The sequence below is a fragment of the Anolis sagrei genome, chromosome 3 (genome assembly GCF_037176765.1).
Source record: "Anolis sagrei isolate rAnoSag1 chromosome 3, rAnoSag1.mat, whole genome shotgun sequence".
In the NCBI taxonomy this organism is placed as follows: domain Eukaryota; kingdom Metazoa; phylum Chordata; class Lepidosauria; order Squamata; family Dactyloidae; genus Anolis; species Anolis sagrei.
The window spans coordinates 100,592,636-100,615,506 of record NC_090023.1 but is presented as its reverse complement, the minus strand read 5'-3'; the positions used below and the strand labels follow the sequence as shown (position 1 = coordinate 100,615,506).

General features: G+C 39.0%; 1 protein-coding gene across 3 annotated transcripts in view; it reads left to right on the top strand.

Moving 5' to 3' along the window:
* GABRG3 (gamma-aminobutyric acid type A receptor subunit gamma3) overlaps positions 1–22,871 on the top strand; it is a 438,558-nt gene that overhangs the window by 401,157 nt on the left and 14,530 nt on the right. For all 3 annotated transcript variants that reach the window (XM_060769811.2, XM_060769812.2, XM_060769813.2), the window contains one exon: positions 16,443–16,595. In XM_060769811.2, the coding sequence (XP_060625794.1) occupies positions 16,443–16,595 (153 nt within the window). The remainder of the gene's footprint in view (positions 1–16,442; positions 16,596–22,871) is intronic.

Below are 22,871 nucleotides of genomic sequence, written 5' to 3'. Positions count from 1 at the left end.
TTTCTTTCTTGTCATTCAGGCCCCTTTAGAGACACTAATTTCACTGGAGTTACTAAACTTTGTACTTTCCTAGCCGTACTTTAATGGACAACTTGCTCAATAAGAAACTCTTCAGCCAATGAACTGCATGTGTTTTGTATTTACAGTATAAAGCAAATATTTCAGTTTTCTTATGGTTCAATTTGAAAGGTAAAGTTATAACAGGAAGAAGAGGGCAAACTGCAAGGGAAGATTTGCTTGAATACTTAAGGGGAAATACTCTAATTAAGTGATTTCTTGTGAGCTACCAATGTGACACATTTAAGAATATCTATTCAGTGTAAATCCCAATAGAGGATATGTGTAGGACATACAGAGTCAAGTTGTTTATACATTGTTTATATATTGCTATCCAATTGAAATTTAATTTTGATTATCATTTGCCTTTTTTATCTTTTTATTTTCCCACTCCTCTCCACATCTTTTATTATTAATGAACTTTAAATACTAGAGGCCATTCTGTATTGCAGTTATGGATTTGTAATATAGAGGTAGAGATCTGCAACTGCTTTAGTTTCAGTTATTATCATGTGCCTTCAAATTCCATCCTACAGTGACCCTAAGACAAATCTATCACAGGTTTGTTTGTTTTTGGTTTTGGTTTTTTGTGGGGGGGGTTTTGAAAAATTTGTTCAGAAGAAGTTTGTCATTGCCTTCCTTTGAATCTGTGAGAGTGTGATTTCCTCAAGGTCATCTAGTGGGTTGTATGGCCAAGTGAATATTTGAACCCTTGTATCCAGAGTTGTAGTCCAAAGCTCAAACTACTATACCACCTTCTCCAGCAGCAGTATTAGATGATGGCCTATTCACTTACCAAGCAGGATGCTAGAAGCATGGCATTTCTAACCCTTTCCCACTTGCAAAAGGAGGCTGGATCACTGTCAGACTTCCTTATCACAGACTCACTAGATCGTGTAAGAAAATTGGTATCATAAACTTGTGCCACAATCAGCAGGTGAACAGACTTCCTTTGCCCAAGGTGGCTACTCCCTCTTGAGGTGGGTTTGGAGAATTGGGCCATGAGACATTGATTAGTTATGCATATGTAACTTTGGATATCATCCCATGAGGGGGGAAGCTTCATATTACAGTGGTATTATGTCCCATTGCATTAAAAAGCAAAATATATTGTGTCTAAGATCCCATCACACCTTGTTCTTTCTTGCCTTTTCTCATAATATCTGCTTTCAGATTTATCACATGAACAAGTGCCATTCCCACCCATGCTTAGAATTAAAAGCTACCTCAAGAAACAAAAGCTTTCATCTGAAATTATTTATTGCAAAATGCTGCATGAAATTGCTTACCAGACTAGTCTAGAAGAAGAGAAAATTATCTCTGCTGGAACTGCAGAAGTGAAATTTGGCCAGAAAATAGTTTTTCTTTTTTTAAAAAAAAGTTTTAATTAAGAACTATTATTTTAAAACTTTATTTTCTGGCCAAATTTCACTTCTGCAGTTCCAGCAGAGATAATTTTCTCTTCTTCTAGACTAGTCTGGTAAGCTATTTCATGCAGCATTTTGCAATAAATAATTTCAGATGAAGGCTCTTGTTTCTTGAGGTAGCTTTTAATTCTAGGCATGGAAGACGTTCTGTGTCACCTTCACTGGAGTCTTCTCATTCCAGAGTCATGTTTTAGGTGACATGCCATATTACTAATGTATAAGCATTTCTGGATGTCTAAATATTACAGTGAAAGAACAATGGGGACCTTTAAAGACATATGATAGAGTTCATTTCCAAGCTCAAAAATCTCTTTAAACTGAAATGTGAAATGAATTTGACAAGGTACCACAAGTAATAGGCAGCAGCTTTTCAAACTTTAGACAGTGTCATTCAAGAAAACATTGACATTTTACTTGAGCTTCTGGAAATAGTAGCACTCTCCAAAGAGAAATGAAAGATTACTGCCTGAGGAAGAGCAAATACTTCAAATGCAAATCACTTGATACTGACTCATATCACACAAACATCATATAACTCCAAGTGGAACTACATTTTAAATGTCATATTTTCCTTCCTAATATTATTGCCCAAAGGGAACAGTAGGTCCAAATACAGCACACAAATATTTAATCACAGGAACATTTCAATACTGGCCTGTAATTTACAGAGCACTTGGGTGCTCTAACATAAATATTTCCTCCAGCTTTCTTGCGTCATTAGAATAAACTCTATTACCAAGATAACCCCTAACCCTGTTCAGTTCGCTTTATTTATTTTGACCATTAGCCGTAGCTATAGATGAAATTACAATGAGGAAAAGATACAAGTTCAATAGTCATAAAAGCAGTCAAGCACATGAACATCCACAATGATTTGCTTCACACTCCCAGCCGCAAATGCAAAAAAGGGACCTTTCCCAACACATTTATGTCTTCGTCCCTTGATTAACAGAAATTCAGTGGTTGTTGCATTGACCTGCAAATCTATAAAACCAGGAACCTTTCCAGTTATTTAGACACTGGGTTGAATATATTTATTACTCTCAAACAGAGCAGACCCATTGAATCGATGGTAAAGCAATGTTAGCTTCAAATGATTCATTGGATGTACTGCAGTTGGGAAAGAGAATTAATTTAGGCAACAGGCAGAAAACATGAAGATATTATAACATCTAGCATCCTCCAATATTTGCTCTGCTAACTAGAGATGGTGAGACATGCAGTTTCAGTATTCTCCAAAGACCATATGATTTGAACCTCTGATCTGGAGTCTTTAAGGGCACATGTAGCAGGCATATAATTCTACATACATATTTCCTTGCAACATGATTATTTTCTCTGCAGTAATAGTTAATTAATACTTCTGCAGTGTCAGTTATCTCCACATCTCAAAGTATTTGGGGAAATCATTCTGCAGAAATAAATGAAACAAAACCTGTATTTCTTACTGTTTCCAGAAATAAAGTTTTCTGCATTTTTGTGCTTTTGATACAAAAGCCATGAAGCTTTTAAAGATCAGCTCTAGGCCTGGGTAACAACGGAAAAATTTGTTTCTAAAATCGATTCATTTTTTGGGTGTTTTTGCGTTTCGATATTTAAAAGAATTCCGAAATTTTTCTTTTAAAAAGTTCGATATTTACGAAATTTCGTAAATGTAAAAAAAATTACGAAACATTAACGAAACAATTACAAAACAATAACGAATCGATTCGTTAATGGCGGACGCGACCGCGCAATATGCTAAAAAACCTCCAAATGGGACAGGGGGAACTTCTGAAGCTTCCCTCTCCCTCTGTTGTTGACTGTTGGTGTGATATTATATTTTTTTTCACTAATTAAACAAAAAACAACTATAAAACTTGCCCCAGACATGCGGAAATAATAACGAAACGACCTCAAACCTATAACGAAACGAATACATAACGAAGCCGAAGCATTTACGAAACGAATTTAAAAATTCGTTTCGTTTTTAAGTTGCTCCAGAATGGTTCGTTATCGCTTCGTTATAAAAAATAATGAATTTTTAACGAATTACGAATTAACGAAACGAAACCGCCCAGCCCTAATCAGCTCTCCTGCCTTCCTATTTCATGGCAACACCCATCTGTCTTCCTAAATGCCTGCAGCACAGAGTCCACTTAGCATCCCCTGGGGCAAATAGAATTTTGTTCCAAACACATTGGCTGTGAGAATAGGTTTGGTTGGTTGCTTCACCTGCACTGCACTTTGGGGGAATTATTATATCTGTATGATGAATAGTTTGTTGACAATTTCTGTTGTTAGGTCACCGCAGTGTAGTAAAAGTGGGAGGAAGAAGAAGGGATTGTGATGAGCATCTTGTGCATAAATCAAACTTTCATAAGCATGTCCCCCAGAAATCCTTGAGTAGGAAGGACAGCTAGCATCTGATTGGTCATCTTTCTTAAAGCTGATCAGCTAGCAGCATGTGTATTCAGCTTGGCTTCCCACATCATATTGTTAGATGTGTGAATTGGGCGATGAAGACTGGTACAACCTTTCCTGGCCTCCTAGATGCAACAGAGTTTCCCAAGCATGGTAATTAGTTGGGAAAAGGGAGATGAGATCTGCTGCTTCATCTCAAGTTTATTTACATCCAAACTTGAGACATAGATTGGATAGTTAAAAATAGACAAGAATTCATCATATTGCACATGCTTCAAATATTCCATCAAGCTGTGCCCTTTGCTTAACCCAAAGTGTGTGTCTTGTCTCTCCATTCCTGGGTCTATGCACAACATTTCAGTAATGGGTGTCTGAGATCACAGACAGCATCTACCAAAATAACATAAGAATAAATGCTCTCCTAATGTTTTTATGTTGAATGTTTTTATGTTGAATGTTTTTATATTGAATGTTTTATATGGTGTATAAGCTATTTTAAATTGTAAGTCGCTCGGAGCACTTTGGTGGAGAGCGACTAATTAAGAAATAAAGTGATGATGATGATGATGATGAAAGATTCCCCAGGTGGTAACAGGGTCCAATTTTATTGCACATTGCTTTGAGGGTACCGGTGGATTGAAAGATAATAAATTAACAAAGGCGTTACATACATTTGAGTCAAAATAGTTTCTTGAAAAAATTAGAAAGTCTGGAATGTCTTGAGACTGAAACAAGTACTGTGATTCTCACTACAGTGTAAGTATTAGGCATGTGTGTTTTTCAGAAGTTGTCATAAGTTGGATGTTTTTCTGATATTTCAGTCTTATGACACATATTCCAACATGCATGTGCAGTGCACACAAAAATTTAGAATGTGAACCTTTTCCTTGGTGCAATTCCAAAGTTTCGATTTCTTCAGATGTATCTATAATGCGGCAAAAATTCACAGGCCAACCAAGCCCTGCTGCGAGGTGAAGCCAAACATGTTAGCATACCTCTCAGCCTATCAGGGCTGACAGAAGAGGGAGAGGGAGACGGAGAAGGAGCGGGCACCATGTTGCCTTTAAATAGCCATGCATGCTCCAGAGAAGCCATTCACATGCGGCAATGGGAAGGAAAGGGATTGGGCCAAGGAGAGTAGCATGACAAGCAGGGAGGCAGACAAAGAGAGAGAGAACTTTGAAGAAGGAAGGCAGAGAGAAAGAAGGCAGTCAGTTTAAGGAAGAAGAGTAAAGATTTTTTGATGCTGTGATTACTTTTTATTTGTCATTGTATGATGTGAGTGTGTTTTGTCTGCTGGGATTTTGAGACTTCAGTCCAAAACATCTTTCTAAACCACTAAGTTTGGGAGATTAAAAATATTCCCTCCTTGTTCAGATGCCATATAAATATTACATCTTTAAAAAGAAACAGGATTGGGAGATTTATAATAATCCTTGCCATTCCTCACTCATAATCACTATTACATTGATTTCATACATCTTGCTAAACCAATAAGTGGGAGACTATAAGTGGGAGACAGATTGACCCTTAAAGGGATCGAGTGGCCACCAGCCCCAAATCACATGAAGTTGTACAAGACTGTTGTATTACCAATCTCATAGGGCACAACAGTGCTGTGACCATCCTGAGGTCTGTCTCCTCCCCCCACCCTCCAACATTTCCTTTTTGGGGGGACAGATTTGATTTTGATCTAATAATCAAGCCTAATCTACTGTAATCTGCAAGCATCTACATTTCTTTGAATGGCAAGCCAGTACTACTAGTAGTTGTCATAGATGTGTCGATCTCTGGGGACAAGTTTCCAGAGCCTTCATCAAATGGAAATCTTAAGTTGCATGTAACAGAGTTCAGGGACCAGATGAATGACCAGTCAGATGTTCTCCTACCCTTCATTTTCAACTGGCTCAAAAGCATGGATTAATATTGGTCTGTCAAGGCTTGATCATATTGCTGTTTGTAGTAATCTTCAATCATAAGAGATCAAGTAGTACCATAATGTTTCTGGAATGAATCTGTTGGCTTGATCCAATTAATTAATTTAGAGACATGTTAATAATTTATTTCTTAATTTAGAGGCTGCATGCCATGGCCATCTGTCAGAAGAGTTTTGTTGGTGCCTTTCTGCCTGGAAGAAGGGAGTTGGATTAGATAGCCCCTCCAACTGGAGGATTCTATGAAAATGAGGAATTGGTTGATATTAAAATGTTTTTGTCAAAACTTTTTTTAAATATAATAAATTGGTAGATGTATTAATATTTCTGAAAGTTGGGGGGAATGATTCCCTATTCCCTTGTGTCATTCTCTAGAAAATGTTGTTATTTTTTAAAAAAATATATATTTTCATTAAAAAAAACCCTAAAAATCAGTGGATCATCAAACGTTCTGAAATTTGGTGGGCTAAGAGTGGGGAATGTGTTGTACCACAGTAGCAAGTTTTATCGTGATAGCTCAAAAATTAGGGAGAGAGACGCTCCTGAAGTTGTGCATGTGCAACAGTCAATTGTAATTAACAAATTAATTGCAAAATTTTGTTAGTCTCATTACAGTTCTGAAATTTTCACCTCTAAAACATTAGAAATACTCTAGAAATGAAGTGCCAGTGCCCCCTAGTTTTGTAAGTACTTTCAAACAATTTTGTATGGATCGCACATGCCTAGTAAGTACTCTTCAGTCCATTAGATAAATAATAGTCCAGTTTCAGAATTGTCAAATTCACTGTTTTGTTTAAACCTCATAAATTCAGATCAAAATATAGATGGAAGGTATCTCAGAGTAATAATACTGTCTTGAAAATTGTTTGTGTGTATCTCTCATTTGTTCAGATAGGTGTTATTTACAGAGACTCAGTGTAGTATATTAATGAGTACCTTCTCTTCTATGACACCTGTGCATTGAAATCTATCGATGAAGTCTTGCTGTACAAAAAAACAACATCTTTTATAGATGCTACTTGAATTTGAAAGTCAGCATGGTGTAGTAGCTTGAGTCTTGGACTATGACCCTGAGGACTAGGGCTTGAATCCCTGCATAGCCATGGACCATGGGCTTGTCACACTTTCTCTGCCTCAGAGGAATACAAGCTCCCTGTGAACAAATGTTGTCCAGAAAACCCATTCTCCTTAGGGTTACCATAAATCAATAATGATTTGAATACAAAGATCAACTATGTGTAAGAGTTGTTGCTGCTTAATGCATAATTCCTAATGACACCAATGGGAGCTGCCCTTGGTAACACCACCATGAACCACTCCTGTGATTAATCTCTAGGTCTCCAACTTTAGCATCAAAACCTCAATGTTTTTTCTCCTCCTTAGAAATTACACTTGGAATTAAGAAAGAGAGTATTTCTTTACATCTTGACTTTTATTTTTTCCTACTAGAATTAAATAAGCTCACTGCCCTTTCACACAAAAGTTATCTTCTGGTGATTCCCCACAAGGTTTATTAATTACAATATCCTTATTTAAATTTGGGGTGGAATTGGATCATTTTGTCATGGTTATTGTTAAACTGGAAACTGAAACCCTTACCAGGCTATTAGAAATCACTGAGAGGGTTATGAAGTCATCTGATCTGCTCACTCACACAGTAACTGTTCTTTCTTTTCACATATATTTAAACTGAAACACAGCAAAATAAGGGTCAGAAAAGAAACTCTATATTCTTGTATGCAACTACATAGCTGTTGGTTTCAGAATTTCAACCAAGCAGTAATTGTGTCCTTAATGATCATGTTTTATGCTCTTACAGCCATTGGAGACCCTCTGAAATGCTTTTGTTCCAAATATGTTCATCTTGTATACTTTTGCTAAAGCTGTAAAAAGATGAGGTGCTTTTTACAAAGGAGTTTGAATTAGAGCTAAATGGGAAATAGCCACAAGCACAGGAGGTTGCAGGCATGAAAACTGCGGCCCTTTCTAGGAAGGGAATGAAATCAGCACCAGTTTTGTTACAGAAAGACTGAACAGAAGGAGAATGTCCTTGTGAAAGGAAATGAGAAGAAAAGGGTTTAGAGCACTGAACAGAATTGCCACTTGGGGTTCTCATCTTTGAATCAATGTGACTATGTGCTCACAGCGAAATGTTATTCTCATCTGTATATCTTTATCAAGTTTTTCCTATATTATTCCACAGAAGTCATTAAGTCCCAGGAAAAAGGAGAGAGAGATTAACAAAGATAACTATTTAAATAGTGCACCAAGACACTTCGGTTTCCCAGTTCTTTAGCTAAACTATCTTTCTCTCTTAAGCAACATTTACATTTAGCAGTTTAGCCTGGAGCAGCTCTGGATCCGACATATTCATGCTGAATCCCGGAATGTTGTCCAGATGTCCTGATGGAATATCTACTCCATTGGGACAATCCAAATCTCATCCCCTCCGTGTCATTATACTGTTGCTCCTAGCTAACCATGGAGCTCTGTGTGAGTTTTTAGCTGTTCTGGACACATCGGAATGGGGCACTCACACAGCCAGCAATGGATGGAGGCAATCCCCCATTTTTTTCTAGTCATGATAGCATCCCATTCTGACATTAGCAGAAGTACCTGTGTGACAATTACCACCTGGTCATGTGGGCACCTCTGGTGATATCAGAACTGGATACCTATGTGACCAAGAAAAATAAGGGGAGTTGCATTCATCCTGGTTGCTGATTGTGTGGACACCCCATTCCGATGTCAGCACCTGGACAATGGCTAGGATGAATGCAGCCAAAGTCAGTTTAAAACAAAAAAATATCCATGATTCTCATTTAAAGTTACTGTGCATCACAGAGACAGACAGCCTTCCATTTGAGGTGGGTCCATGTTCTGGAGTGTTTTTGTTTTGTTTTGTTTTGCAAAATACAGAGTATATAAATATAGATGTAAATAGATCTAGATTGATAAAGTAGCTAAATCTTCAGAAGTACCTCAACAATTTTTAAGCCATGCAGCTCCTAATGCCTCGGAGGAGGCGGGGTCCTCTTACAACTGTCTATTGCAACTCAGAACACTAGTCGGAAAGGGCTGGATGTCCTCGCTCAATGCTCTGATCTCCAGCATCTCAGAAACTGCTCTTTTTGGATGACTGCATGGCTTAAAGATAGGTGTTGAGAGGCTTTTTTTAGTCATTGAAATGATACAACAGCTGTACAAGTGAATTAGTGTAATTATAATGTCATAAATTGGGCTTTCAATCTCATACTTACTGAAGAGAAGTCAAAAAACTGAAACTAAAATATAAGAAGCATTCAATAAGATGCCTAAAAATCAGTAGTGATAGCAAGATGCTCAAAATAAAGTGACAGAAAGGTACTATTTCACCTTCCCTCTAAAAGAGATAAGAATTTGTCTGCTGAACTTCCAATGAAAGGAATTCTAATGAACAGATGGCAGCACATGAGATCTGAAATCATGCCGGTGCAGATGTTATACAGAATCTGCCAGCTATTTTTTCTAAAGCAGAACTCCCACGTTCAGTTCAAGCAAAATAACACATGTGGTGCCATTGCACATGCAGATACACATTACACATGCATACACATTGCACATTGTAAATTGATGCACACATGCATTTGACTGTGCATTCATTTGCACATTATAGTGTCTTAATTCATTTGCACAATTTTGACAAAACAAAACAAGGGTTGCACTCATCCCTGAGGGAGGATTTGGGCTGGGAAGTTGTGCTTCGTATTGATGACAAAGCTTACTGTTATTGTGTACCCCCGAGTTAAGACAACCCTAAGGTTTTCCTTGCAAGATTCTTCAGAAAGAATTTGTCTTTTCCGTGCTCCAAGGCTGAGATAATGTGAGTTGCTCAGTGTATCCAGGGCTAAGCAGAGTCTCAAACTCTGGTCTCCAAGTGTCCAACACTCAAACCATTACCCCACACTGGTTCAACATATCATCCATAAAAGATGCTACCTTTTGCACAGCAAGGCTTCATTGATAGATTTTAATGCTTTGATGGTGTCATAGAAGAGAAGATACTCCATGATACACACATTTAGCTTTTAAATTATTGATGTCACCATATTGAAGGCAGTCTAAAAATAATTAAATGGGGAATTACATTTTCATAGCAGCATGCTGTGATGTCAGTAAACAGACAAACCATTGAACCACTGAAGTTTCCAGGCCATTTTCCAGGTAGTCCAATGTAAAGTGCACTACAGTAGCTTGGAATAAAAAGCATAAATAACAGTGGCTAGATCTTTGTTTCCTGTGAAGATTTTGACAATCATCTAGTATTAATAAAAGGAATTCAGGGTCATAGCAGCAAACTTACTATGCACAAGAAATCTTGGGCGAAGGAATGGGAGATAATTGGCAAAGAAAATGTATTGGTAAAGGACAGATTTTTGTTAGAGACGAGTTCTATATCATGTGGTGTTAGAAATAATGGGTGGGAATGGGGAGGTGGTGGAACTGGGGAAATACTTGTGTCTGGATTGTTGAATTTCATAGATTGTAGGTTTCTTTTCTTTTTTCATATATCAAAATAAAAATGTATACAAAAAAGGAATGTGAGACCACTGTGAATGCAATGATGAAAGAATTGTGAATCTGATTTCTAAAATGAATTATGGCCCATAAAGAGCAGCAATTTCCTCCAGTCAAGTATTTGATAAAGGCTATGGAAAGTGTTTTAGTGGAAAGTGTCAGGACTGAGCTTCAGTGTATTCACCCACACACAGTCTGCAGTTTAGGTCAGAGCTCTCTCTACCTAGATCATAAATAATAAAATGGCTGAGGAGTAAAAACTGCATAGGGATCATGAACAACAGTGCCCCACCTCTGGGAACAATACACTACATGAGGATATGTAAGAGGAGCTTCTTTGTCAACATATCCTTTTGTAGAATAGCCTCATCTTCTTGGAAACCCATTTGGCACAAATACTAGTTTTTTATCAATGTATTTCAAATATTTGTACCCTATCCTTCCCAACCCCCAAGGAAGTACTCAGGGTGGTTTACACTGGCAACAATTTGATGCCATCACTCTACATAGCAATATAACACAATTAAAACATTGATTAAAACATTAAATATAAATAGGCAATTAAAAACATATTAACAATAATATGGCCGCATCCGAGTTTGATTCAACATTCAGGGACTTAGTCCAAAGCGTGTCTATTATCAGTTCACGTACATCAATTACGATTGCTACTAAGCCTGCTGTCCAAATGCCTGGTCCCCAAACCATGATTTGAGCTTTTTCCTGAAGGAAAAGAGAGATGGCACCAACTTAATTTCACTGGGGAGTGAGTTCCCTGTCTCTCGTCCCTGCCAAACATATTTGTGAAGAGGGTGGGACCGAAAGCAGGGCCTCCTCGGATGATCTTAAGTTCTGAGGCGAATTGTACAATTTGGAAAGTAGGCTGGTCTGGAACCTTATAGGGCTATATAGGCCAAAGCCAGCACTTTGAATTGTGCTCGGAACTGGACCAGCAGCCAGTGGAGCTGATGTAACAGGCGGGTGATATGTTCCCTGTATGCCGCTCTGATGAGAAATCTAGTAGCCCATTGGAAAAATTGGAGTCTCCAAACAGTCTTCAAAGACAACCCCGCATAGAGTGTGGTGCAGTAAACTATTTGGGGTGTAACCAGAGCCTGGGCCACCATAGTCTATATTTGATATGAAGGAAGTCGTTACCTATTTATGAATAGATCTTGTCTAAGAAAACGCTATACAATTCATTGTGTCTCCATAAGTCAATTATATATCAAGCTGAAGACATACATACACTGAGGCTCATATGGGGTGATACAATCTGGATCCAAGCTGTATACTGTTTACTTTTCTCATTTTTTTTTTCATTTGCCAGTCACTTGCCTCTTCCCAAATACTTTGTACATTTCATTGATATCCTGCTTCAAAGCTTTTTACCCATGTAATTATTTTCCTTATGGATCTCGTCAAAGGATTGCTTGGTTTTATTTATGAGGTCCTTCAAAATTGTTAACAAGATCTCTTAATAAAAGATACATTTTAATCAGTCCAATAATTTCCTGCGCAGCATTCCCTCCCATGTTATATATGTAATCCTGCGAGGAACATTTTATTATGAAGACTCAAGTCGAGGCAGAAATATATTACTAAAACAATGAAGGCCTTTTTTAAAAAAACCTTTTCTTTTTTATGACTATTGCATTTTTAAGTATTTGCCATCTTATATTGCAATATTATTTCACACACTTTTTTCATGTTGCACGAAGAGCTGCTTTGCCACATCATATGCAGCCTAGCCTCCTATAATGTATGTTGTGAAAGATATTCCCAAGGAAATGATACTGCTAACATTCCCTGACAAGATGTTGTTCCTTTGCTTTCAAATATTGGAATTCTAGTTTCCTCCAAGGACAGTATTCAGTATTTTAAGAGATCTGGTATTCTTAAGATGGTATACACAGATTTCAAAGAAAATTTAGTGCTACATAATCATGTCTGAGTGCTTTCTTTAAAGATGATGTCTTCAAGCTTCTTATTCTATCAGAGCCCCAGTGCAAATATACTGCTCTGCAGAAGATTGAACTCTACAACCACTTTCCTGGGAGTTTGCTCCATTAAACTCAATGGCTCTTACTTCTGAATAGAAATACATAGGATTGCTCAGTTAGATCTTTCTTACATTTCCATATAAGGTCCTAAAGTATGATGTAAAGCATAATATCAAATGTAAGGCAATGTGTTCCAGTCAGATTCTTGGGAATACCCTCAGTTTTTGCACATGTTAGCTATATTACATATTAATTTTCATATGAAATATTTACAATGTTTATGTATGCTTGGAGTTTTGTGTTCATATATCTTATGACTCCCATATTACCCAATTCACCTAGTTTCACCATATTCTGAATTTCCCACACAATGTATTATCCAAGGCTTTCATTAGCTGGGCTGGATTACAAGTTTCATTTTTAAAGCCTCTACACCAGTGGTTCTCAACCTGGGGTCCCCAGATGTTTTTGGCCTACAACAGCTGGGCTCCCACAGAAGTTGAGGAAGCAAGAATCCATTTTGTTTCTTTCTGCTTCAGGATAAGCTTTGTTTAAATTTAACTGCTTTCAGTGTTGCCTGTTTGAGAGGAGGGGTTTCTGTGTTTAAATTTAACTGCTTTCAGTGCTGCTTTGTTTGAGAGGTGGGGCTTCCTGAGTTTAAAAATTAACTGCTCTGTTTGAGAGGCGGGGCTTCCTGAGTTTAAAAATTAACTGCTTTGTTTGAGAGGCGGGGCTTCCTGAGTTTAAAAATTAACTGCTTTGTTTGAGAGGAGGGGCTTCCTGAGTTTAAAAATTAACTGCTCTGTTTGAGAGGCGGGACTTCCTGAGTTTAAAAATTAACTGCTTTGTTTGAGAGGCGGGGCTTCCTGAGTTTAAAAATTAACTGCTCTGTTTGAGAGGCGGGGCTTCCTGAGTTTAAAAATTAACTGCTTTGTTTGAGAGGCGGGGCTTCCTGAGTTTAAAAATTAACTGCTTTGTTTGAGAGGCGGGGCTTCCTGGTTATCCTATATAAACCAGAACTCGTACACTCAGTAACCTATACTTTCACCCCTGCATACAGACAACAACATAAAACACACACCAAGAGGAGGTCATTAGCAACCTCCAGATGGAACAAACACAAAAACTTCCCATCTCATGCACAAGCTGTGGCATGTTCAGCTTTTTCACACTACAATTACTCAATTACATCTGCCCCAAGTGTACACAGATCACTCGCATGGAACACAGTATCTGACAACTCGAGGACCGTATTAAGACCCTTAAGGACATTCAGGAACTTGAGCTGTTCTTAGACACCACACACCAAGCTGTCCTAGACACGCAGCCCATATCACACCAACATTACGGGGAGGCTCAAGAGAACAGCACCTCAGATGTGGACAACCCTCAGGCTTGGAGAAATGTCACCCTTAGAAGGACACATAGGACCCGGAAGCCTCCTCAGAATACTTCCGCTCAGCTGCAGTTACACAATAGATTCCAAATTCTCACACAACTATCACCTGACCAAGAAACACAACATATTGGGGAAGACCAGAATGGCTTAGATACTGATCAGTGGCTCATCCTTGATCAGTGTGCAGGGGATAGCCCTGACTGGGACAACACTTCACAACATTCACACTTGCACAATCGTGCAGGTGTACCATCCCCAACCATAGACCAGGTGCAACAGGAACACATACAGGAGAACCATAGGCTCTTGGACGAATCTCAATGGATTGTCCTTGACGAATGCACCGGGGATGTCGAGGAGGAGGACAACACTTTTCACCTACACAATTCACACCAACAGGATCACTTTTCTGGAGACACACACTACATTGCATAAAAGGGGCCCTGTCATTCCCGAAAGTAAACAGGTCTTGGTAGTAGGCGACTCCCTCCTTAGAGGAACGGAAGCTGTCATTTCCAGACTAGATGGGATGGCTCGAGAAATATGCTGCCTACCAGGGCAAAAATACACCATATCACTCAGAGGCTCACCAGGCTCCTCAAGCCCTATCACCATCCTCCCCTCATGTTGATTCATGTAGGAACCAATGATACTGCAAGGCATACGTTTCAAAAGATCACAAATGATTTTCGAGCTCTAGGAGCAAAGCTAAAAGAATGTAATGTACAGGTGGTCTTTTCATCCCTCCTCCCTGTTGTAAGACACGGACCCACAAGAGCCAGAAAAATAGTACAGGTCAATGACTGGCTTAGAAAATGGTGTCAGGAGGAGCGCTTTGGCTTCCTCAACCATGGCCTGCTTTTCCAGGAGGATGGCCTACTGGCAAGGGATGGGGTGCATCTCACACAAGTAGGAAAACACCTTTTTGCTCACAGACTCGCAAACCTCATTAGACGCACTTTAAACTAGGTCCACCGGGGGAGGGGGACAACAGCCTTGTGAACACTACTTTACCCATAATGTCTGGGAATTGCCAGAAGGCTAAACGGAGGGCTGCACAAACACAACAAGGACCAAGTACCAAAAGCACAACAATCCCAATTAAACAGCTCAAGGGAAGATCTCAGGGGCTCACATGTCTTTACACTAATGCACAGAGCATGGGAAATAAACAAGACGAACAACTTTTAGCACAACACCACAAATATGATATCATAGGGATCACTGAAACCTGGTGGAATGACTCCTATCGCTGGAATGTAGATATCGAGGGATATAACCTCTTTCACAGAAACCGAACAAAGGGGAGAGGAGGCGGAGTAGCCTTATATGTCAAAAACTCTTATGCTGCAGAAGAGATTCAAGACAGCAATCTGGGAAACCAGCTTGAAATCATCTGGATAAGAATCAAGGGAACTGGGACTCAAAAAGATGTCGTTGTAGGCGTCTACTACAGACCCCCAAGCCAGGAGGAAGATCTTGATGAAGTCTTCTGCCAACAGTTGACCAAACAGGCACAGAGAAGAGATGTAGTAGTCATGGGCGATTTCAACTAGGCAGCAGATAATGAGGAGTAGCCCCTCTGCCTGTTCTTTTCAAGCCCCAAGATAGTCCCCTCTTGAAGGATTTACCTCAAAAGCTGCTATCACTTTGCTCTCAGTGTTGCACTAGTGACCTGAAACACCTTTTCACCACAAATCAGACTGTGTCCAGATAATTCAGTAAGTAAAATTTTATTAGAAAAATGTATATAAAAATAAGTAAATCTTAAAAAGGGAATCAAAGTCCCAAAATGTGTTTTCAAGATAGCCAAGACTCCAAAATTCTTTCAAATACAGTCTCAATAGACAATCCACAGATATATCCATAAACAAGATAGCATGAATCCAAGTCTGACAATCTATGTCACACATGATCTAGAAGCAGGAACAAAGAAAAACTTGAATACATGAATTCCAAAAACGTAGGACCAGGAACTGAGAGCTGTTCACTTGAATACAATGTTGCTCTCACAAGGAATTGTACCAGTAGAAACCACTTTAAAGGGCTTCAATCCCTCCCATGAAATCATTCCTCACACACCTCCTTTTCCTCTCTTTATCTCTAAGCCTCTGGGAAAAGTGAGTCTGCCTTTGTTGTATGCTTTGCCTCCAAAGTCCCAAGTGCCTTGACCTGGACAAACATTTTTCTCCCAAATTTCTCTCAGCCTGCACTTCTGGCAGATTCTCATGAGAACTGATATTGCTTTCTCCAGTCTCATGAGAACTGGCAGGAAATTTCAAAACAACTCTCTCCACGACACTTCTGTCCTCCTCTGGGCCCTCTGAATCTATCTCAGCATCCCCTTTTTCATCTTCTGAGCCTCAGAATCTGACCAGGCTACAACACTCAGATATTTCAAAACTGACCAATTGTGAGTGTTGAATTAAGAATGGTAGCCAGCTATTCAGTTTCTGTATGTGAAATGTAGGGAGGCACCAACTTGTACTTTGCTTCAGGCAACAGAATGACATGGGCTGGTCCTCATGCCTTTGATGCATACCATTTCAGGTGATAAATACTTTGATTTCTTTTTCATTTCATCAAAATGTGAATCTCCATCAAACTGTTAATAAACTAATGCCAGCCTGTTATTCAATGATATGTATTTTTATTTTTGCAGGTGATTATATAGTCATGACTATATACTTCGATTTAAGTAGAAGAATGGGATACTTCACAATTCAAACATACATTCCCTGTATATTAACAGTTGTCTTATCCTGGGTATCATTTTGGATTAAAAAAGATGCTACGCCAGCAAGAACAGCCCTAGGTAAGATTTCGGGGAGGGGGGGAGCACCTGTTTGATGTTATGACTCTTTCTTAGGCTCCTTTGTAGTGCAGAACTTCCTTCTAATTTACAATGGGCAATTGCTTTATAATTATTTGATATCTATGGCATTCAAAAATTCAACCTACCTTCTGCACATATAGGCATATTCCTGGCTGCTACACCCAGCCCCTAGTCCCAGGATGATTGAAGTATTGAGTTCCCACAATTACCTATTCTATCTGTATTCTCACTTGTACTTTCTTAGTGTTGTTATTTGTGCCCTATCTGGGATTTCTGCTCAGTTTAAAAGCTATAAAAACGTTTCTTTGGGCTGGATGTTAACCAAATAGAATCGAGGAGGAAAATGGAAAGAAGAAAAGGATGACTACCCTAAAGGCATCTTATCCAATCTAATCTTTTATAATTGGATGGGAGATAACCAGTGACTACCAGGACTTGTCGTCTATGGTCCCTTCCACACAGCTGTGTAAAATCCACATTGAACAGGATTATATGGCAGTGTGGACTCAAATAACCCAGTTCAAAGCAGATATTGTGGATTATCTGCCTTTATATTTTGGGTTACATGGCTGTGTGGAAGGATCTTATATTTCAGAGGAAAAAACTGACAAAGCCACCCCTGAGAATTCCATGACTAAGAAAGACCTAGGAAATTCATGGACCCACCAATAGACAGTAAGCACCTTATCCTACCCGTCCCATTTTAAAACAGATCTAATCCATTGAGTGTATGATTTATGGTGAAACTCTCTACCTCTGAGGATGCTTGCCATAGATGCAGGAGAAACGTCAGGAGAGAATGCCTCTAGAACATGGCCATATAGCCTGAAAAAACCTACAACAACCCTATGATGAAACTCTTCCCACGACATGTTCTATCAGCTTCATCACAATTCACCAGTTAAACATCAGAAACAGTCACAAAAAGGATTGGGCAGAAGACAGTCTGAGATTGTCTTCTGCGTGCAGGAACGAGAATATTCCATTTCAAAAGTACAAAAACACGTGGGATAAAAGCTGTCATATTGCCCACATTGGATCGTATCAATGACGTGGGCAAATGGGCTGTCCTGTGGGTGGCTTCCTAACCAGCACAGAGTCCTCAGTACTCTGCCATAATGCAGCTGCTTGATCCTTTTCCGTAATTTTCTTTTTTTAAAAAAAAATTAAAATTAAGAAATATCTCTATTTTAGTAAATCACATTTCTTTTAAACACAAATATCAATATTGCAAAAGTTTGATTACTTAAAATGTCAAAACCCCATTTTTTTAAAAGGGGGGAGAGAATCTATGTGCTTGCAGGATAAGGATAAAAACTGTAAGTAATTGAGAAACGAGCAAATTTAGATAACAGATAATGGAACATAGTTATTTGCAGTGCTACAGGAATAAACAACGTGTTTACATGATGCAACCCCCCCCCCACACACACACACACACACACTCACAACACACACACACACGGGCCACCCAGTTTGCAGCTTGTAACTAAAATAATACAAAGTTAAACATGAAAACCTTCTAGTATGTAACAGTACATATGATATTGTGGATTTCATACCATAAGATTTGAATAAGAAATGTAAAAGTGTTGCATTTTATAACCATTTGGAGTTCTTGGGTTGTGTGCATTGCAATGGCTAACTTTTTCTCTGTAGTGGAAACAACCAACAGTTTTGGAATAATGAGATTTGAATACACCCATTTACACAAGAACTTGCTGATTCTCATTCATAATTATCTTCTTTGGGTTTTTTAGGTCAGGAAAATAACTATTATCAGCTTGGTAGAATCAAGTTTTCCTGCTTAGTTAGAGGATCCTATACAGCAGAGGTAGGGGAAGTGCAGCGTTGTAATTATGTTGAATTATTCCTGACAACTAGGAAAAGGAGTCCAACAACCAATGGAGAATCAACGATTGGCTATAGGTGGATACTTTTGTACCTCTTTAGATTCTTGGATGGACTTCATTCAACCACTTGCTTCTCCTAAGTAGACCTGTAATCTGCTAAGCATTCAGTTCTTAGTACAAAGGATCATACATGTGGATTCTATATAAGTGACTTCTTGAATCTTTGGTGAGTTTTTCAGGACTTCATCATATGCGTCTTTGCATAGGATGCTTGCAACACAGTTGATCCACAGAGACCCATGTTACCCATCACACGATGCAGACTAACTTCTGGCAGGGCTCCATCGATCAACTATGGTGCAAGTGTCCTAGGACTCTTTGCCCAGAACATTGGAGACTTCCTGTGTTCTATTGGGAACAACAAGGCCAGTGCAGAGGGAAGCCACATGGCAATGCTTTCCCATGAATGATGGGAAAGCATTGCTGTAGATGAGTTGGAATGCCAAGATTGCCTGCTGCCCCAGGAATTTGCCACAGAGGCTAGCAAACCGCCTCACATACCCTCATCAATATGATGAGGTCCTTAGTCTGAACTTGAAAAGAACCATCTTAAATGCCTACTGGACCATTACTATAGCTCCTTTAAAATACAACCTGAAAACTCAGGGTTTTGTACACTTGGTAGTTTGTTGTTGTTGTTCATTCGTTCAGTCATTTCCGACTCTTCATGACCTCATGGACCAGCCCACGCCAGAGCTCCCTGTCGGCCGTCACCACCCCCAGCTCCTTCAAGGCCAATCCAGTCACTTCAAGGATACCATTCACCTTGCCCTTGGTCAGCCCCTCTTCCTTTTTCCTTCCATTTCCCCCAGCATGCTTAGTAGTTTACCCTGGTGTAAATATTTCCCAGGGCAGCCCTGGGATTCATCACACATTTGTTCTAAATCCCAGGCCACTGATCACATGACTGTGGAGTGTGCATCTGTTTCACTGGAGTGGTGTGCGGCTTAACTGGTCACGTGGGTTCTGACATCAGCAAAGTGCCTGTTTGTCCAGAAAGAAGGAGAAGAGATTGCCTGGTTACATGGGCATCTCTGCAGATGTCAGAACAGGACATCCATGCAACCAGGAAGAAATTAGGTCTGTTTACCTCCTTCATTCTAGTTGTTTCTGTGCTCCATTATGATGTCAGCAGAGATGCTTGCAATGGCCAAGAACTCACATGGAACTCTGTGGCCATCTAGAAATGGCAGCAGCAACAAGATGGGCACATTTCATCCCTTTTCCTGTGCTGATGATTCTGGTGTTCAGTTTGGATCAGGCCAAATGAGAGCTGATCTAGTTATCCACACTACCCTAAAGCCATAGGATATTATGGACTTTTCATCATTTCACAATATTCTCCAACTTTGCCTGAAGCAGGATGAGGTCAGTTTAAACCAAAAAAAAAGAGGATATTAACTGGAAGCCTCTGAGCATAATGAAAACAAGCAGAATTTCCTTTGCAGTGAGTCTAAAAAATGTTAGACAAATCTTCAGAGGGCTTTCATCACCTTCCCAAATATAAGAGTCAGTGGCCACCACTGCATGTTTAAGACATTGAAACTAATCCATAAAACCTCATGACCATTCTTTGACTTAGGCCCCTTCCACACAACTGTATAAAATCCACATTGAACTGAATTATATGGCAGATATCGTTGATTATCTGCCATGATATTCTGGGTTATATAGCTGTGTGGAACGGCCCTTAGTACCTCGCTGGAATGATCTCAACCTACAGAGAAAGCAAACCATGCGAATCTAATATAAATGGTTAGGGAAACATGATACGCAGTGCCAGTTGGAATAATTTCCTAAAAGTTATTTCATGTATTAACTCCCTACTTATAATCTTTCTCAAAATTTATGAACTGAACTAAAGAACTTTTTATTATATTTCTAGTAAAGAACATAAGCTATGAATTAGAGTTCAGCTTTTCCCCATTGATTGGAACAAACTCTTTTCTTAGCTAATGACAAAGGTTATCTTATCTTGCTAATGACAATTCAGAGCTGTGGAGAGTTGTGAGCCAACAAAATAGCGTGCGCGCACAATGCTCAATTAACCATGAATGCACACATTTTATTTTAGCATTACCTGTTCAGATTTATTATGCAGGATTTGTACCATCCATTTCATACTCCAAGAGCCAGGTCACAGCAAATTATTTTGATATCTGATGTAGTAGAGCCACACAAGTGTTTTTCACATTCCAAGAAGTAAAGAAACAAAAGAATTAACTATCTGTTTATAAACTTCAGAATCTGATACACAAAATCTATCACCTTACTGTGCTGAGTGATAACTTATTTCTTATGCAATCTAAATATTGGGTCATAGTTGTTTCCCACATTTTTAAAGGATTTGGCCTCCACGATGTTTTAATCTCCCCCTCTCTGGGCCCTTTCACGCAGAAATATAATACAAAATATCATGGAGCCCTTGTTTCAACTCACCAGGTAGCAGGACAATCAGATGGAGGGAAGCAAGGAGTGTACATAGGATGCATGGCTTCCCCCCATGGAGCTGGCAACACAGGGGGCTTCCCATGTTGTCAGATCCATACCAGCCCCATGGGGGAAGCCATGTGCACTACATGCGCTCCTCACTTCCCTCCACATGGGTGCCCTGCTGGCCGGCAAGGCAAGACAAGGTGATGCAAGGTGAGATGAGGGCTCCATGCCTCACCCTTGAGGGGAGCACTGCCGTCAGCTGCCACCAGCCATGTAATAAGTTCCTATGGTGAAGAAAATCCTTCTAAAGATGTGCAAAGTGAATTGCCTATTTAAAATATGACATTTTCAAAGCTATTAAAACAACTGACTGAGCTTGTGGTTTTAAATTTATTTATTTATTTATTTATTTATTTATTTATTTCCTATATTAATACCCCACCCTTCTCACCCCGAGGGGGGACCAGAGCAGCTTACAGATTGTCCACTTCCATGCCACATTGCAATACAAAGCATATAAAATACAACCCATTAAACATCAACAAAAACATATAAATACATAAACTGTTAAAAAATATTAAAACCATATACATAACACCATGGTCATCCTTCATGTTGCTGCATGTCAATTCTGTGTTGCACAAAATGTTACAAGTTCCTGAGAGAGCAGAATTATGAAAGTTGCAGAGCATCTACACTATAAAATGAATGCAATTTGACACTGCTTAAATTGACATGACTCAATGGAGTTTATAATGTTATGAGGTCCCAACATTCTTGGCAGGGAAAGTTAAAGACTTTATAAAACCACAATTCCCAAGATTCCATAACACTGAGTCATGACCATTAAAGTGGTGTCAAACTGCATTAATTCTGCAGTGTAAAATCCAGAGATGAAGATATGAGAATCTGCAACCTAAAGTCTACATATGGTCCTTCAACTTTTTTTATGACATCCATGAAAATTTCAAACTCTGTCCATTTTGTAAATTACAGTCACCCACTTTGTATGTAAACCCTGAAAGAGAATGATGTTCACCTAAATAAAAGGTTTCCTTCTCCAGTCTAAGAATAAATTCACTACTTGTTTTTTATCCTAAGCAAAAATATGTCTGGGAGGAATGATCCCCTGTTGTTTTGTGTCATTGTATAAAACATTCAAGGAGATGTCTCTTGTAGGTTTTTTTAAAAAATGTTTATAAAAACTTTGAAAGTTTTCAAAAGTCCATGGATAAGTGAACACTTGATGGGCTAACAGTGGTAGTTTTTCTACCATTGTAGCAAGTTTCACTTCAATATCTGTAACAATGAGACGGAAAAGAGCCCCTGAAGTTTCTCCACTTGTGCAGTTACTATAATGAAAAAGTAACGAAATTTCATTACTCTCGTTATAGTAATGAATTGTTTTACTAAGAATACTTTAGAAACATTTTAGAAACAAAATACTGGCAGCCCCTAATTTTGTAATGACTTTTGAAAAAAATTAACTATCACACAGCTCTACTTGCTATCACCTTAAAACTCAACACATTGAGTTCAGATATATGCACATAGAACTGGGCTGGTGGGAACTTCTCCACTCTCTCCTTCTCACAGTAGTCCCACAGATCACCTGGAAATGCTATACAGAGAGACAATGGAAATGGAGAAATCTTCCAAAATCAGAGGGACACATCCTTTTATCAGCAGACATCTCAGAGTAAGTCTACACAGGCATGAAAACCCACACTTAACCCAAGGCCCTTCCACACAGCCATATAACCCAGAATATCAAGGCAGATGATCCACAATATCTGCTTTGAACTGGATTATCTGAGTCCACACTGCCATATATAATCCAGTTCAATGTGGATTTCATACAGCTGTGTGGAAGAGGTCCCAGAGTTGACTCCTGGCTGTCTTCGCA